The 17,518-nt window shown below is 39.4% G+C and overlaps 2 protein-coding genes across 4 annotated transcripts; one reads left to right on the top strand and one right to left on the bottom strand.

The window, feature by feature from the left end:
* Positions 1 to 828: 828 nt before the first annotated feature.
* Positions 829 to 3,514, bottom strand: LOC139939640 (pre-miRNA 5'-monophosphate methyltransferase-like). Of its 2 annotated transcripts, none has more exons than XM_071935684.1 (2): positions 3,326 to 3,514; positions 829 to 2,638 (listed from the first exon to the last, which is right to left on the bottom strand). In XM_071935684.1, the coding sequence occupies exons 1-2, from the start codon at positions 3,512 to 3,514 to the stop codon at positions 1,946 to 1,948; spliced, it is 882 nt and encodes a 293-aa protein (XP_071791785.1). In that variant the 3' UTR covers positions 829 to 1,945. The 2 variants fall into 2 exon arrangements, with proteins under 2 accessions (XP_071791785.1, XP_071791786.1); XM_071935685.1 differs by lacking the exon at positions 3,326 to 3,514 and adding an exon at positions 3,150 to 3,227.
* A 140-nt stretch (positions 3,515 to 3,654) lies between these two features.
* On the top strand, positions 3,655 to 16,723 carry LOC139939990 (rab3 GTPase-activating protein catalytic subunit-like). 2 transcript variants are annotated; one of them, XM_071936178.1, is made up of 22 exons: positions 3,655 to 3,696; positions 3,814 to 3,866; positions 4,529 to 4,604; positions 5,143 to 5,278; positions 5,799 to 5,877; positions 6,308 to 6,427; positions 6,519 to 6,684; positions 7,303 to 7,432; positions 7,883 to 8,033; positions 8,316 to 8,389; positions 8,704 to 8,796; positions 9,216 to 9,382; positions 9,879 to 9,983; positions 10,415 to 10,587; positions 11,060 to 11,114; positions 11,234 to 11,809; positions 12,184 to 12,321; positions 12,931 to 13,113; positions 14,155 to 14,350; positions 14,603 to 14,703; positions 15,147 to 15,371; positions 15,550 to 16,723. In XM_071936178.1, the coding sequence occupies exons 1-22, from the start codon at positions 3,679 to 3,681 to the stop codon at positions 15,793 to 15,795; spliced, it is 3,261 nt and encodes a 1,086-aa protein (XP_071792279.1). In that variant the 5' UTR covers positions 3,655 to 3,678; the 3' UTR covers positions 15,796 to 16,723. The 2 variants fall into 2 exon arrangements, with proteins under 2 accessions (XP_071792279.1, XP_071792280.1); XM_071936179.1 differs by having other exon boundaries at positions 7,333 to 7,432; positions 15,550 to 16,722.
* Positions 16,724 to 17,518: the final 795 nt, after the last annotated feature.

Genomic DNA, 17,518 nt, shown 5'->3' with positions numbered 1-17,518 from the left:
TAATCCATTGTATGATGAATATTATCCTCATGAATGTGTGTGTAAAGCTTTTGAGTTAAATTTAAGTGTCTCTGCTGAAAACCTGACCAAATTTTTAAAAACCTAGCTAGGTAGTTCTGCAGCTGTTGCAGAAGGAATGGCATACACTGCATGCATTTATAATAATGGCAAGAAGCAGACTTCTGGTAGCTACAGCTGACAGTGTTAAAGAATAGACCTTATGCATTGACGTCATCCAGCGGCCATCTTAGAGGAAAAACGGTGACGAAACAATCGAAGCGCACAGGATTGGCCAATGAACAACCTCCTTTTGACCTCTAGGTGAGGGGGCCCTACTATGTGCATAAGGTCTATTGGTAGACATGCGCTATTTAGAAGCATACTAAATAAAGTCACAATATAAATTGACTGAATTACTCTTTTTAATTTCAGAGAGATTAAAATTTGCGTCATAAAAGATGGCCCGTATTCATTTTGATGTAAGACGATGGAGCAAATCTACAAAGATATTGGTCAGTTGGTAAGTATAAAACCTGCAAGAAACACTTACTATCCTTCCATCAATTTGTGCAGGCTTGAAACTCTCCAATCACTATGTACTATATTACCCCAAGTTTTTAAAGCTCTTTCTAGTCATTGCATGATTCATGTTTTTAACACATCTAAATTGTTATTATTCTTACAGGACAGGTATAATTTTTGTGGGCATATCATCCTTCATCTTAACTAAACGTGGAGTCGATCGAAATCGCTATGAGATCATGAAGAGCAAGGAAAGGATGCGCAACGCAAATCTCGCTCTCGGAGACTCGGAAAAATAACAACTTCTTCTCAAACCTGGAGTGATACAATTCTTTGTTGAAAACTGGAGTGGAGAACGTTATACATTTCTGTAGAAATGACAATGGAGTCTGAATGTTGGAGTTACATGTATATGGAAGAACCAGGAGTTGTCAGATGTTTACCAGCTTGTGCTATCATGAAAAGTAAGCAAGCCAAAGGCATGGACCAATTGTGTTGAAGCATTTCCGCCCCGTTGCAGTCCTCAACTTTATGGATGGAAATATATAACTATTCAGAAGTGTGTACTTCAGAAGTGGTTTCAAACAATTTTATTTACAAACTAGGGAGACTGGCAACATAGGGCAGTTGGTAGAGTGCCTGCATGTCAATCCCCAAAACTACTACGAGGTTGGAACCAGTGGCAACAATGCTATCTTTCTAATGTTTAGGCTAGTAACCCAATTCAGCCAAGCAATATTTGTTTATGCTTAGCAAGCTTTTGTGCTTACGGCCTTATGAAACTGTGCAGTCACTACTGGTACCAAACATAGTTACACAATGGAATGGAACAACAACAAAGGAAAGCGTAAAAGAAAAGTGGTTTAGCATTTAAATTTATCTTTTATTACAACATTTTATAGTTCAAACAAACACAAATTGACAGTTATGAGATCAGATTTGTATTTAAACGAAATGTTTAAAAGGTCAAAGGGGTGTACACAGTATTGGTTGTAAATTGAATTGGTCACAGATTATTTGCACAAAACTTGATAACCATGGTGAATAACTTTGCTCAAAATGTTTAGGTGTTTTTCTGTCGCAAACCAAACATTCACATGTTTGTTTTGTATAAAGTGTGGCTTTTGGTTCTTTGACACCAATGTACACATGCTTTTAAATAGAACATCTTGCAATGTTTTGCTTATTCTATATATTTGATTGAAAATCATGTTTATTTACTGGGAAAATTGGGTATTAATTAAAAACACAAAATAACTTAAAAATGAATCTCCCTATTTTATTTGTGCCTTGGTTGTTTTCACAATAAAACATACAATATGAGGTGAATGAAATTTGATTGATTTATAGTTGATTAAAAATGTAGCTATTTGTTCTTAATTTTTTGCCTAAAGTTATTGTTGCGCACATTAATCAAGATTGATTACTTGTCATCTACCCCGTTACTCTTAAACAAAAGTAATTTTCTGTCCCAGTGAGTTACACCAAGTGTTCTAGTCAGCTTCATGTGACAAGCTGCTTCTAAATAAGTCCTGATTTCATCCACCACTGTGTTCCTTATAAGAAGCTCCTTAAATCGCCACGAGTTCTCAACACCAAGTTTACTAACTCTCCGCACGGCAGATGTGTAACACTTCCAGGGCTGGGGCTCGATGAGAAGGAAGTTTGAAATTGCGGAAACTTCTCGTAGGAATTTCTGCAAACCTTCATCGCCATTTTGGAGATGTATCCACATGGTAATTGAGAAACAGCAAACGAGGTCGAATCTCCCTGCTAATGTATCTGGGTGCGTTGCTAAGAAGCGAGACAAGACATCGTGTCTGGCAGAGTCACACATGAAGTCTAAAGTCTTAAAGGTGATGTTTTCCGAGTGGATGTTGGATTCATAGGCGCGAGTGATTAAGAGGTCGTCGATATCGCAACCCAGGATATGAACATTGGTAGAATCGGAGGTCGTGGATGAGCCAGAGAGGTCAGACTCTGTTACAGGACTGCATGTTGAAGATGAGAGGGCGGTTTCATCGGATAACTTTGAATGGTCTCTGCTTGCGTCATCTCCATCTTGGGCATCATGATGTGGTTTTGTAAGGTGTTCGTACACTGCCACTGTTAGGTCCTATAAAAAAAAATCACAAATTTGAAGGGTTAATTAAATACAATCGAAACAATAAATTTGAAAATTAATTATTATTAAAATACTGGCTTTGGGGAAATAACTTGGATGTTCCACATCTAGATCTAGTAACTAGGGCGCTATAATCACAGCCAAGGATGTCAAAAATGTTAAAATACGACCGAAGATGTAAACAAATAAGGAGTCCAGTTACTGGGTCTATCCATTCCAAACTCCATCTTTTTCACTCCTTAGAAGTATGGATGAGTCTGATTCAGCATTTTTCATTTCAATTGTACACAGAAATTCAGTCAGTCAACATCATCCATTTTTAACTTTCTAAAAATTCTTGCAATGAAGTTTTGAACATTTCTCACTTATGAGTGTATAATAGTATTTGATTCAAATACTATAGACTCACACAGGCATGACAGGATGGCTGTGATCCAAATTCACTAACATTATCAATACAACATAACATACAAAAATCCAAAGACCAAATTGACAATATTACTTCAGTCATTGTCATTGGTCTGTGCTGTAAACCCTTAGTAGTATAGCGCTGTCACTGTCCATAGAGAGCAAGGAACAGTTCCTTGTTCAGTCTTACTCTATCTATGCAACCTTCTATGCACTGTCTGTCACTTTTTTGAAATTTTGATTTGGCCGCGGTCACGTGAATTTCCCTACCCCGGCATTGCAACCGATATCGAGCACCGTCACACTCTTTTTTCTGCTCTCTCCACTGATAACTTGCAACAGATCCTTCGGAAGGAAATCAATTCGCTTTTCCGGAGGATTAAATGTGTAATAATTGATAAAATTGCCAAAAGGTGCTGCTCCCGAGTTAAAAGTAGACAATCCCATGGGCGCTGCCATCTTGTTTTTGCAAACCTCGTACCCGAGGTTCACCCCCTTTATGTAATACATTATTGTTGTGAGTCACTGAACAGGAAAAGAAGGTTGTAAGCTTACTGGAGAGAGGAAGTAAAATCTCCTCAAACAAACACATACAAATTTATGTTGACGTTTTTACTGTAAAAATGGCTGACGATGTCGAGGTAATTTTGCGTTTTTCTGCATAATTTCTGGTTTTATTTGATAAATGAATGCTTCCACTGTTGAGTTCATGAATCAAAGCTAATACATTATATACGTTTTTGTAATTTTGATAACAGGAATCTGAAGTTTTTGAGATAACAGATTTTACAACAGCATCAGATTGGGAAAGGTAGGCAACAACTTATATGTAGAAGAAATTTTACTTCATCACTTTCGAAGACACTTGAATAGAATTTATTAACTCTATCTTGTGTTCTATTTTGGTTCATCTTATTTCATTGTCTTTCTCCTGTTGTTGTGTATGTAATTTTGGCATGTTCTTGCTGTATTTTTATCCAAATAAACAAATAAATAAATTAATGTAATGGATCAATCAATCTGTGCTACTTGCATTTCTGGTTTTGTTTTGTATTTTACAAATGTTGTAGTAAAACTTGTACCTGGCTTGCTTGGGAAGATCATTGATTTTATTTCTTTATTAATTAACCGTTCTCCTTGCATTTTTTATGGAATGTGCGTTTGTCATGTTTAAACTACTGATTGAATGACCAATGCAATGAGAAGTTTTGTTTATTATTATATTTGCAGAGATTTGTGTTGTCACTTTTTACTGATTTTGACCCCAAAAATGATCTTATTTTCAACTTTGGGTAATATTTGGCATGTTTCGTCATGAATAATGAGGGAAAGTAGCGATCAGATTTAGTATCTTTCCCCTCATCAAATGCACTTCACAGGTTTCTTTACATCCTATTTTACATAGTCACTCAATTACTGTTATTAAACTTGTTATCGTTTATTTATTGATTTATTTGTTTATTTTGTGAACAGATTTATTGCACGGCTGGAACAGATCATTCATGACTGGAAACTCACAACATATGTCAGAGGACCACCTCTTAAAAAGGTAGCGCCACCCCCATACATCATTCTAGAATAAGCACTTTCACTTGCGAGAAGTTCAAGAGCGTAGAGTTGCCTCCAGCAATGTGTGCTCTTAGTAAACGGGGCTAAAGAAATACTCTGCTACAGTTCTAGTGTCGAAGTGATAACCATTGACTTTTTTTCGGCCTTTATACCATCGGTCTATTTGGTTGAGAAGCAATTTGCAACAAGTAGGCCTAAGTCGTTTTTTTAACAAATAGTATTATTATAAACCACAAGGGAAACTGACTGGGTAAATTTCAAATGATTTTTAACACATTACACGATGTCACGTGTAACTGTGAAAGTGCTCAAATTCAATGTGTATGAGCTCTCCTAAAAACACTGTATTTTGATGGTTTTTGGACAGCCCCAAGCAAGAACCAACACCTTTAAAACTTGAGGTTCAACTAACATTGTCCCTTGCCAAAAAATGACATTCTTATTCTTAGGTGTACTTCTTTCTTTCAACCATGTGATGGAGGTTTTAATTTAAAAAACCATTTCTTGATTTTCCGTAGGGTGAAGTTTCCTCTGGAGAATGGGAGGAGACAACAGAATCCATCAATTTTGCCACGGTGCATTTTGCTGTCACTCGACATCAACTCAAACAGGAACCTGCTACCGAACAAACTTCACAACCAGAGGAACATGAAGGTTGGTTTATAGGCAAAGTGAACCTTTGGTTTTTTGAAACCGTTCGATTGTTCTAGCGTGGTATAAATAAAGATGTATACAATAAAACTTACACATGAAATTTTCATTTGAAAAAGTGGAGCCCAGTTTGATACCCGCTCAGGAGACTTGCATAAGTGGATTAGGTTATCAGTCCCTACCTGACTGTATGGGTTTTCCCAATAGACTGATCCAGTAGGCTCCGCCCACAACGCACGTGTGAGCAAGAACACGTGGGGCTCTCCAATGCCTTTCTGCACAACTCTGCCGCGCGCGCTAAGATACGCGCACGCATGTCGGACCTTCATTGCGTTGTGATTGGTTAATACGCATTGGGGCGGAGCTTAATGGATCGGTCTATTGAGGTTTTCCTCCCACTTCTAAAACTTAAATTTCTACATTGTCTTCTCTACAAAAGTTGGTGTGATGTTTCCATTGGGATGCTTTGCCAACTATATAATTCAGATGTGAAATATTGACTGTTGTTTTTCAATATTTCTAGATGTCCTACCTCAGGCTATGGAAGATATGCTACAGATGGAGAATGACTTTCCTCCACGAGCTCATTGCATCTCAAGATGGTAAGTACATTCTTAAAAGGTCAAATAAAACATCCTCTTCTCTGGAAGTTATTTGTACTTTATAGATTTTTCAGGACTGGTATTTTGTTGTTGTACAGGTGAGTTTTGCTCTTCTGAATTTTTGTAAGAATTACTTTAATATTTTGTGTCTGTTTGAGAAAGAATCTGAGGGCCCGATTTCATAAAGCTGCTTAAGCAGACATCGCTGAACAGTTTTCTGCTTAGCAAAAAAAATGAGCAAGACCAGTCACAGATGGTGTACATGTGATATGGTATTTTGGCTGGTATCCATATACTGGTAAGCATAAATTTGTTGTGCTTATCTTCTTTCTTGTTTTGCTCAAGCAGCACCGTGAAATTGGGCCCCAATTATGATTGAACCGCGAGGCCATTGAAAATAATAGGTTTCTTCCAATTTGGTTTGATACAGGTATGGGTTGCGCCATTTTGTAGTGTTGAGCCCAGTGGATAACTGCGATGCTGTCCTCTCGGAAAGTAAGATTAATATGTTGCTAAGCTCCATGGCTATTGCTGTCAACAACACCAATTGGTGAGTGTTATGTCTATCTGTCTGTGTTTTGGGCTGTAGGTTGCGTTCTAGCATCTTGCAATGATTATTAGTTTGATTTTTCCCTCTCCAGCCTTCTGCCCATCTTTGCTCAGATTCAACAGAAGTGGCGTCGGATGTACACAGGTATCTGCGAGGCTCCAGGCATTCGTACGACCTTTGACATGGTCCACCTCAAGAGGATTCCACATCAGTTCGGACACATGGAAGGACTCATCAATATCTTCAAGTCTAAAATTGTAAGAAAAAAATCACATAAATCTGTTTGTATATGACATAATTTACAGTTTCATTCTAACAAGATTGCTAGGTCATACCACTGGTATATGCTTTGTAAAGTAGAATGCTTTTAAAAAAGCGCTGGACACTTTGGTAATAGTATTCAAAGACCAGTTTTCTCACTTGATGTATCCCAGATATGCACAAAATAAGAAATCTTGGGCTCAATTGGTCTCTGAAGTTACAAGAAAGTAATGGGGAAAAAACACCCTTGTTGCAGAAATTTGTTGCTCTCAGATACCTAAAGTCTTTTTCAGATTCAAATATTTTAGTGAGGAAATACCCTTTTCTCAAAAACTTCATTACTTCAGAGGGAAGTGTTTCTCACAATGTTTTTGTACCATCAACAGCTCTCCGTTGCTTGTTACCAAGTAAAGCTTTTGTGCTAGTATGTGTTGAGTAATTACCAATTGTGTCTAGTACCTTTAAAGAAAAAGTGCACCTTGGGTTTAGGTAGAATTCACTTATTCCATTCACCATGACATCACAACCTCAAACTGCGCCCTCACTCAGGCTAAATGAACGCACTGCACCTCATTAGTTGATAGAGTGTTAATGTTGTTTGCACTTTATAACAGAGGATGAATTGTTCTGCTTTGTTGATGCAGGCCAGCCCGGTCTCGCCCTTTACGCCCGTCAAGGCGTCGATAAGGTTCACCTATATCCTTCAAGACTGGACCCAGTATGCGTGGTCTCTTCAACCCCCTGGTAAGGAACCCTTATTACTAAGAGAGGTTTGTGGTAACACCATGTGAATATCTCTTTTGAGTAGTGCGCTGGTTCTGAAAAAAACCGGTGGTTAACAACTCAACGTTTCGACCAGTATGGTCTGAGCGTCTTCAGGAGATCTTGTCTTGCTTTATATTCTACTACCGCGGGGTAGGTTTTCGGAATTACTGCTTTTTAATTAGGGGGAACGTACATTCAGTTTCAATTGTTGGTTCGGCACACTAACCATTCTCAGTTCTGAAAAGAACTGTCCTGCTTTTTAACTACCGGGGGGGGGGGGGGGGGGGGGGGGGGGGGGGGGCTAGATTCAGTTTCAATTGTTGGTTCGGCACACTAACCATTGACCCACAACCGAGACAACTTATCAAAACCTCCACAGATACACAATCAACACTGTTACCAGTGCCCTTTTTTATTTTTATATTTAAGACTTGGATGCACCCCTGGGGGAAGACGTGGGATATCCCGGTTTCAAGGCCCTCCCCTTCGGAGCAATGGAAGATCCCATTAATGAGTTACATCTGTCGGCAACGTGGCCATCCCATGCAGAGAACACCATTGTGGACAATGATGTATACTCGTAAGTTTCACAATTATTTATTCTTTTATACGAATGTACTTAAAAGTTTCACAAATTTGAAAGTTACACAATTTTGTTTATTCTTTCATGCGAATGTACTGAACAGTTTTGCTCTTATTGATTACTGATTGTTACTGAGTGAGCTAATCTCTCTTTTATCCCACGGACCAGTCAAACCATGTCATGTATTTATAGGAATGTTTCATTAGAGGCTTTTTAATTCAAGACTTCTTTTGTTTTTCCCGTCTCTATTTTTTATATATAATGTTTTAATATATTCAGAGATCTGGATCCGTCCCAAGCACCTCAGTGGTCCGTTCGACTCCGCTTGACTGAAAAACCACAGTGTCTACTCAGTGAGTACAGAATATTTGCCCAAATTAAAATTAGAATTCTTTATCCCTGATGCAAAGTTAACAACTAGCTACCAGAATCTTGGTGGTTTAGTGTGTATGACACTGTTCCAGATGCAAAGGTTGTTTGTTCGAATCCCACCTGAGAAATATGCCTGTGATTTTGTTCACATAACTCAGGAGAGTACTGAGTATACAGTGCTAACACACATCGGTGTGTAAGGTTAAAACAAAATTTAATGTTCTTTATCCCCAATGTAAATTTATTATCTATTAATACCATATTTTATCCCCAATCTTTGTTTTTGACCTTCCAGAAGAATACTTGAATATGTTTGGAGAGCTTGTACACAACAAAGATACAACGGACCAATTACTGGGAAAGCCTGCATTTCAAGACAATGATGATGGTAAGAGACTGGGGCCCAATTTCATGGCTCTGTTTACCACTGAATTCTGCGCTTGCGATTATTACCATTCTCTACTTACTATGCAAGCGCCGAACTACTGCGCCAACTGTTCATCAAGCAAAGAATGCTTTGGTGAAGTGGAGTACACGCACACAAAAGGAAACATTTCCTGCTAAGCCTTGAAATACGCATGACATAAGAAGAAGTTTTTTTGTGGATTAGAGATTCAATTTGGAGTATAAGGTATCTGAAGACTTAGTTCAACTATTTTCATGGTCATTGGGGCAGTCAAATGGATTGCGTACCTGTGCCCAAGGAAGCATTCTTTTGCGCCTTCAGCATGCCCAACTGTTTAGACACTCCCATTCCTCCTAAATTTTGGTGTAAGCTAAAAAACAATCCATACCTTTTCCAAACAGAAACCTCTGAGCAAATCAGCCATGCCCTTCAGCGTCTAACAGACCCAGGGAGAGTCCACCTTCCTATCCTGTCATCTGTAGTCAGCAGGGCCCGGACAAGGATACGCTCTCGTCAACGCCAAGTCGAATCTCCTATACCAGTGGACACCCTCAACGAACTGCTAATAGTAAGATACTTATATTGGTTTGGTTACTGTAGACACATCTGAAGATAAAAAATACCAACTGGTGGAAAGAACATAAGCCGTTTTTATTTTACCACTATCTTGAATCACTCAGTAGGCCGTCTCCCGACGATGACTAGCGTAAGATTGACGAAATGTTGAGACCAATTAACTAACTCCGCGGTAGTGAAATTTTTAACGAGAGGTCCCCTTGTTTGACTAAAGCTAGAGTAGTAGTCCCTACCTTTGGCCGAGGTAGTAGTTAAAAAGCAGGAGGAGGTAGTAGTTCAAAAAGCAGGACGGTTCTTTTCAGAACTGAGAAGTCTCTCGAATTCCTAAAATACTACTCAGCCGTTATAAAGCAAGACAAGTTCTCAAAAGAAAATAATCTACCTGGCAAGTAGATACACACACACGCAAACCAAATATACAATGATACCTTGCCATGCAATGCCTCAAAACCCACAATTGAATATAACTGTTCTGATTGACTTTGCAGCATTTGTTTCCTGACGCAGCCAATCAGGACGATGTGAGTGAGGAAGGGGATGAGACGGAGAAAGATGACCAGACGGAACCCATGAATGTCCAGCCGGAGGTCAAGGTATGTTCTGGTAAACAATTTGGAGGACTGGTCAGTTTCACCCACAGCGAGTTCCAACAGAGAGTGGGTGTTCAAGGCGCAGTAGACCCCCAAAACGATCAAAAGAAAACCGACACAACTAAATTAGTCCATGAAAACCTGTGACATAAGATAAGTTTTAAGAAGAGATTTTAACTTTGTGGTACAAAGTTAGGATCTAAGATTAAGTGGTAGAGAGTTCCAGACCTGTAACCCCCGGAATGCGAGACTTGGGTTTAATGAGGAGAAGCATGGAACTTGATCGAAGATTCTTTTTATGAATCTCCCAAGGCATTCTGGATACCCTCAGCAACATTTGTAACCGTAGCTGTAGCCATCCCATCGGATATGACCTTTTGTTTCTAGGTCTAGCACCCCATCTCTCTCTCTCAATCTCTGTGTCTCTTATCTAGGAGTGGTATCGTCATTTCAAGTCTGGTCCTGAGGACAGTATAACCTACAAGTTAGCCATTGCAATGTGTGTAGTTAACCACAGTCACGGCGGTCTGAAAGCTGTCGCTCATCTATGGCAGGAGTTTGTGCTGGAAATGAGATACCGTTGGGAGAATAAATACTTAATACCAGGGTAAGCGCAAAAAAGTAGCTAAGCAGATTTCGCTTTACCAGAATTAGGTCACCAGCCAAACAAGTGCATCACACATGTGGCTGGTTCCCTGTATATTTTTGCTAAGCAGACATTTGGTGTTGCTTTAGCAGCTCTGTGAGATTGGGCTGATTCAAAACTTTTTTGTTACAATTGAAATCTATACTCTCTTATGTGAACACAATTTCCGTATTGGTTGAACACGTTTTAAGTGAAATTCGGCAAAGATCACTTGTTGCTGTTTTTGTTTTTGTTCTTTTCTTGGAAGCTGGTATGTGGGTCCATAAGGTGACCTATCCTTTTGCTTGCCTTTTACAGCGATGATATTAAAGTTGCTTCTCATAAAACAATGCAGAGTGTTCCGACAAACGAGAAAGCTATTTAACCTAAAACATTTGAAAAGTTTTAATCAACCATATTTGTTGGGAGTATAAAAACAACTTTTTCTTTACAGACTTGCTTCTGGAAATCCAAACATGGGATGTTGCCTACTTCACCAGAAGCTGCAGGTAAAATCTTAGTTCTAATATTCTCATCAAATGCTCAACAATGAGTTCTTGATTGTTTGAGAATCTCAGCTCTAAAATATGATGAACTCTTGACGTTGATGTATTTATTCGCCCCATAGATGTTAAACTGCTGCATTGCCCGTAAGAAAGCACGCGAGGATCGCCAGAGCAAGCCACAAGCTTCCCCCGACTCTTCCTCATTCAGCGCACCAACGCCAGACCAAACTCCCTTCTCATGGAACTCGTCCGAGGCAGCCAGTCCGGACAACGGTTTCATCACGCCCTCTGCCTCCTCGAGTCAACTCACACGAGACGAACTCAGTCCTGTTGGTGACAACCCCAGTCCTGTCGGTGACGACCCAGTTGTTACCAAGGATTCAACAGACGGCTGGGAGGTCACCATCAACAGTGACAGCGAAGAGGAGTTCTTTGAATGCGCCGACGACTCATACTCGGAGAGTCCAAGCAAGAGTGCATCTGCTTTAGAATCGAGTGAGATGGAGGTTGAAGTCGGGGAGGAGTCTGATGAAGTTGACGCTAAGGAAGACGCAACCAGGACGGAGAAAGATGGCGGTAGCTCGATGGTTAAGAGTGACTCGCTGACCATAAAGAAGAAGCCTGTGGGGAGACTACGGCAGTGTGGGGATTTGAAACTGTTGAATCGGGATGAGCCGTTGTATATTCCAGTCACACAGGTTGGTATGAATGCTGATAGAGTGTTTGGTTTATTAAATACAAGACATGGTTTAGAATACATGCACTGCTCTATGGGTACAATACTTGCAAAATGGTGCGCCATTGCGTTTGGTGTTTCTGACTGCTCATTGCTTACCTAAACTGTCTGAAAAGTTGTTAATTTTTTATAGAACAGGCAAGAGGTTCGCCCTGGTGTTCCTGGTTTGCTTGGCAGCACATTGCACCATGGTGCTCGGAAAAGGAGTAGGTCTTATAGTTCAAACACAGTCTTACATACCTTGCAGGAAAGCGCCTTGAGCGTCACTGAGTGATGTATATGCACACTATAAGAAGCCACTATTATCATTTATTTTATGTTTGATTTTCTCCACAGGATCCTGCTCCAATGACTGAAGACATGCTTGAGGAGCATGCTGAGGTCCTGGCTCAACTAGGCACCACCTCGGAAGGAGCTGAGCTCAGAGCCAAAATGCAGAGTGCATGTCTTCTGTCTGACATGCAGGCTTTTAAAGTGAGGATTATTGCCCAAAGTCAAATTTTTTGAAAATATTTGCCAACCTGCCCTCGTTGTTGCCTTTGGTTATTTCTCTTGGGTAACCTTAAGATTCTTGAGACTGCACAGCCTTATGGACCTTATGCCACCATCTTTGATGTGTCGAGGCTGAGTGGTCTAGTTCACTGGACCCAAGCTCTGGTGTTGTCAGCAGCAAAGTGTGGGTTCAAATCCTTGTCATGACACTTATGCCTTAAGGCAAGGCACTTAACCATGATTGTTTCTTTAAAAGTAGGGAAGATTTTGCATTCTGCTGTACCAGCCAGGCTCCTATAGTGGATGATACCCATGCCTACATCCGTACAGACTTTGAAGGAGGTATTCCTGTGTAATGTCTTCAAGAAAGAAAAACAAATCAGCAAAATGAAAAAAATAAAACAAATTTACTGATCAAAACGTCGAGTTGAAACCAACGGTTCTTTTCAGAACCACCCCAACTCATTTAGAGATATTCATTACATGGTGTTACCACAAACAAATTCCATATCATATTTCTACCATGCAAAGTTTCAAATCGTACTTAACTTTACATCAAGTTAAAATGTATTTATTTTTTTTATTTTGCAGGCAGCGAATCCGGGATGTGAACTTGAAGACTTTGTCAGATGGTACTCCCCGAGGGACTGGGTTGAAGATGAGGAGGAGGAGGAGGAGGAGGAGGAGAAAGAGGAGGATGCTACAGAGCAGGATGAGATGGAGGAGGAAGGCTGTAGGAGGAGAATCAAAGGATGTCTCAGTCAGAGAATGCTGGTAAGTCACTTATCACAGGGATGTGATTTCTCTGTTTTTACCTACAAATCCAAAGTCTGCCCTAAATTGAGCAATTTCCCTTAATTTGTTTTTTTCTTGTTTTCAGCGCTCTGTTTTTTATTTGATTGTTTTTATAAATTTTTGAATTAGTTGACTGCTCTTTTATTTTCAGTTTAGCCTTTAATTGAGCATGGTTTTTCATCCTTGTGTTTAACTTGTTTTCTTCATTGCTCTTTTGCCATTACTTTTTAACATATTTTGTTTTGGGGGCATTTCTTATTTGTTTATAAATCTACTTAATATATTGAACTTCATATATTTTTATGTCTAACTATTGGTATCCCAATAATTTTTGTTGTGCATTTCTGCTAGCTACAAATTCAATATTCATGTTGTCATTCTGTATTGTTACTGTCATTACCTTTCATGTATTATTGTGATTATTGCAATTTGTTATTACTTTTTGTACATTGCATTCCTATATATACATTTCAGTAGAAGCCTCCTTTTTGCTTCTGAAAATGCCCTTGTATTGGTTTGCGTCTTTGCCATTTAATTTTCTTGTTTTGATTTTTCAACCAGTTCTTGGTTGTCTCAGATTTATCAATAATGTATTGTTTTAAATTTGTTTAATTTTCCTTCATTTTCACTAATGTGGAAATAATTATCAAATTTAATTTAATTTAATTGAGTATTGTAATTTGGGCTGCTGGTCGCAATAAACATATTTTAAGAAAACCATTAAATATCAGTAGTGATAACAATTCAGTAAAAATTGTTATATTTGTCAAGGTCACTCATAATTATGATAAATATTAATGGTTAGGTAGGGAGTATTTTATTTTGGCTTACCTTAGGCTTTTTTTTAATTATCTGTGAAGTGCCTTGAGGCCCTCGCAAAAGGGATTTTATAAACATTTTATTACTATTATTATTGTGTATTTCAAATCACGGAACACTCCAATTTGATTTTAGAAAAGCTCTTTTTTGATTCGGAGCAGAACAACTTTAATAAAAAAATTGTTTATGATTGGTACCCAGCTCCCTGGTAACACTTGGCAGGAGGTATGGTTCCAGTCCAAGCCGATCTCCGCCTATCTCCAGAAACGTCTTTTTGACGACACCAAAGAAGCGGAGAAGGTCCTTCACTTCTTGGCGTCTCTCAAACCTGGAGAGATGGTTCTGCACATCTTGCCACTCATCATCCATGCTGCGCTAAGACGTCTTGAGAAAGCTGGTAAGAGCTCCAAGTTTAAAACATTTTGATGTAAAATAATAATAATAATGGTGGCTTCTTAGATAGCACTCAAATCCATCACTTAGTGACACTCATGGCACTCCAATGGTCACTGGGCTAATTATTTGATTCCTTAAACCATCTCAGCTCCCGTATATAACACAATCTACTAACAAGAAAATGTTTCATCAAAGATTTGTTTATTATTTCTTTTCTGTCTAATGAACAAGTTTTCTTCGTCCCTCTTTTCAGATGTGGAAAAGATTCCCTCCTTGAACCCACATTTTCCGACTCTTGTCAGCAAAGCTTCCAGAATCACAAGAGCGCCAAATCAAGAGATAAGAAAGTATGAGGTGAGACTGGGTAGAGATTCCAAGACAAATACCTACCCCACCCCCCCCCCCTCCCAACATTTGACCTTGAACAGACTTATTTTAAGCCCTATTTTTCTGCTTACGCGGCTCTTTGAAATTGGGCCATGGAGCTTGCTGCTAGCAAAATTGAGTGGGGCACCAGTCACAACAATGTAAACTAAATGTAATTTTAGCTGGTATTCTGTTTCTGTTAAGCAATATTTTACTGTGCAAGTTTCTGTGCTTACAGGCTTTATGAAACGGAGCCCTGATGTACTAAAGTGTAAACCAATGACTTCCAAGCTTGATCTGTACTTGTTTCATTGAAGAACTTCTGTCTTCAGTAGACCGAAGAAAGAAAAAAACCAACAACCTGTGCGTACACCCCCCACCTCTCTTTCTAAACACATTTGACTGACATGCCCATATTTTTGTATCAACAGGAGATATTAAAACAACTCTCTCTATTCGAGGAGGTCGTCGCTCAATTTTTGTCTCTCCAAGCAAAGTTCCTGCCCCAGAAGTCAGAGACGGAAGCAGTAAGCCACACTGACATACTCCAACAGTTTGTCTGTGACCTGATGGACAAGCCGGAGGTGCCTGTGGTCGGGGCGGGCAGGGGGGTTGTTGGAGAGACAATTCAACGGCTCTTTGGGGCTGCTCAGAGGGTAGGTAACACACGTTTCAGACAGGCGCTCCAGATTTGCTCAAACCAAATTGTGAATAACTTGAATTGAGAGGTTGCCTTTTCATTTCCCAAAGCTTTCCTGATCTCTCAAATTTAATTATGAATGGTATGAAATATATCATGATGTATTCTGAATTGTATTCCTTTTCTTTTCGTAGTCCGCCCACATGCTTCCTGAAGTAGAGGCAGACATGGAGGCCGTACCCAGCAATGTCAAATACTCCAATACTCACAGCTCAGTGCCAAATTTTCCCCGCCCAGCCGGCAGGGAGTTCATTTTCCGCACCATGGCGCCACGCCCCGCCCCATACTCACAGGCCACACCGCAGAGGATGTACTGTGTTCTTGTCGAAGATGAGTTTCGATTGGCTGGAGCGTTCTCACAAGATACAACCTTCCAATAAGAAGTTTGGTTGTAGCGTGCCACGCCCCTCTCCAACCACACCCAACAGGATGCACTGTGTTCTTGTCGATGATAAGTTTTGATTGGCAAGAGCATTCTCACAAGACACAATCTTCCAGTAGGAAGTTCATTGTCTGTAGCGTGCCAAGCCCCTCTTCAAACCACACCCACTAGGATGTACCATGTTCTTGTCGACGATGAGTTTCGATTGGTCGCAGCATTCTCACAAGATACAACCTTCCATTAAATTTGCAGTTCTGAATTTCAAAGCCATTAAGTTCTTTTGTACAGTGCTTGAACACATCTTTCTCCATGATGCAAAATTAACATCAATTAAATAGTTGTGGTAACCGTTCCTGAAACATAAGACTTGATCAGTGGCTAGCTCAGTGTCTAGTGGTAAGACATCTTCTCTAGCAATGCAAAGGTTGTGGGTTTGTATCCCATCTGACTGAATTACATGTGGATTTATTTCCACCGAATTCAGAAGAGCACAGAGTATCCAGTGCTTTAACACATCGACTTAAGAGTAAAACCAAATAATATAATTTAACTCTCTTAACTGACAGACAAATTAGCAGTGAAATTTGTGTGGCAATTATTTGGGAAAAGCTTTGTAGTTTTAAAAAACCAAGACTTGTACTTGTAAATGTTTCAAACTTTGCTGCATTGAGCTCAAAGGGCAGATATTTATTAATTATGAAGAGGGAAATGTAATGGAGATCTGTGCTTGTATCTAAACAATTTATTGTGAATAAACAAATATATTATGTGGAAGATGATGGTGGTATTTGTCAGTTAATTGTAACGAGACTGAAAAAAATCTACATGTGGCATGAATCGGCTGTCGATACGGCAATTGTAACACACAGACATGCGTTTCGTGTAAGAACAATGTTCAGCGGGTGCGCTCTTCTAAAAACTAATGCACGATTGGTTGGTGAACGATGCAGCTGTATTGATAACTTGAGCACTTGACACGCCTGCAAGGCAAAATGCAATTTGCCCGTAAAGATGGCGTCTATTAGGAACTATCTACTGACCCCTTGCATGCATTCGGTTCGCATTGAGTGTGCCAGGCTCACTACTTTTGGATTCGATAGGTAAAGCATATAAAATTATTGATGACGATGTCGGGCGATTTGGGTCAAAATGAGAGATGGTATATAACCCTTCTTTTCTCTATATTAATCGTAATGCGTACAAACTTGCCTACTATGGTTGATTTTTGTACTCATATTTGTTTTTTTCTGTAAAAATGTTTAATAATAAATAATCTGATTTGTATAGCGCCATCCCATCTAGATCATGGTGCTCAGCATCAACAGGTAATGAAAAACAAATACAATGAAAGAGTAACTGGAAACAACATGAAACAGAATTTTTGTTTTGTTTTATGGTTGTTCGTAGTATGTCAACATGGGAAATATTGGAAAATGTCAATTGTGGATATAGGTCCAATATTGCGGCTGTTTATGGCCGCTATTGGCAATTGAGTAGAAGCTTCGCCTTGTGAATGGAGTAGGCTTGATTTCAGCCGGTGATTAGATTTTGCAATAATGCGTCTATATGCATCCGTTATTTGTTATAATCATTTGTGTTTCCTCCATATACTGATGTGTGTAACGTTGTTTACATCCAGTTTCCATGGCATTAAACAACTGAGAATATTTCTATTCCCCCGGACAGGATGCCAGTCAATCGCAGGTTACTCCCCAGCTCTC

This window comes from Asterias amurensis, chromosome 7 (genome assembly GCF_032118995.1).
Source record: "Asterias amurensis chromosome 7, ASM3211899v1".
Taxonomy (NCBI): Eukaryota; Metazoa; Echinodermata; class Asteroidea; order Forcipulatida; family Asteriidae; genus Asterias; species Asterias amurensis.
The sequence above is the reverse complement of the archived record's forward strand: the minus strand, read 5'-3'. Positions and strand labels throughout refer to the sequence as shown.

Bases quoted from the DNA above. Each gene is read 5' to 3' on its own strand.
- LOC139939640 (XM_071935684.1), bottom strand. From the start codon at position 3,514: ATGGCAGCGCCCATGGGATTGTCTACTTTTAACTCGGGAGCAGCACCT. The intron at 2,639-3,325 runs GTAGGGAAATTC...TTTTTTTTATAG, and splicing joins ATATCGGTTGCAATGCCGGG to GACCTAACAGTGGCAGTGTA.
- LOC139939990 (XM_071936178.1), top strand. The intron at 5,878-6,307 runs GTAAGTACATTC...GGTTTGATACAG, and splicing joins GCTCATTGCATCTCAAGATG to GTATGGGTTGCGCCATTTTG. The intron at 7,433-7,882 runs GTAAGGAACCCT...TTTATATTTAAG, and splicing joins GTGGTCTCTTCAACCCCCTG to ACTTGGATGCACCCCTGGGG.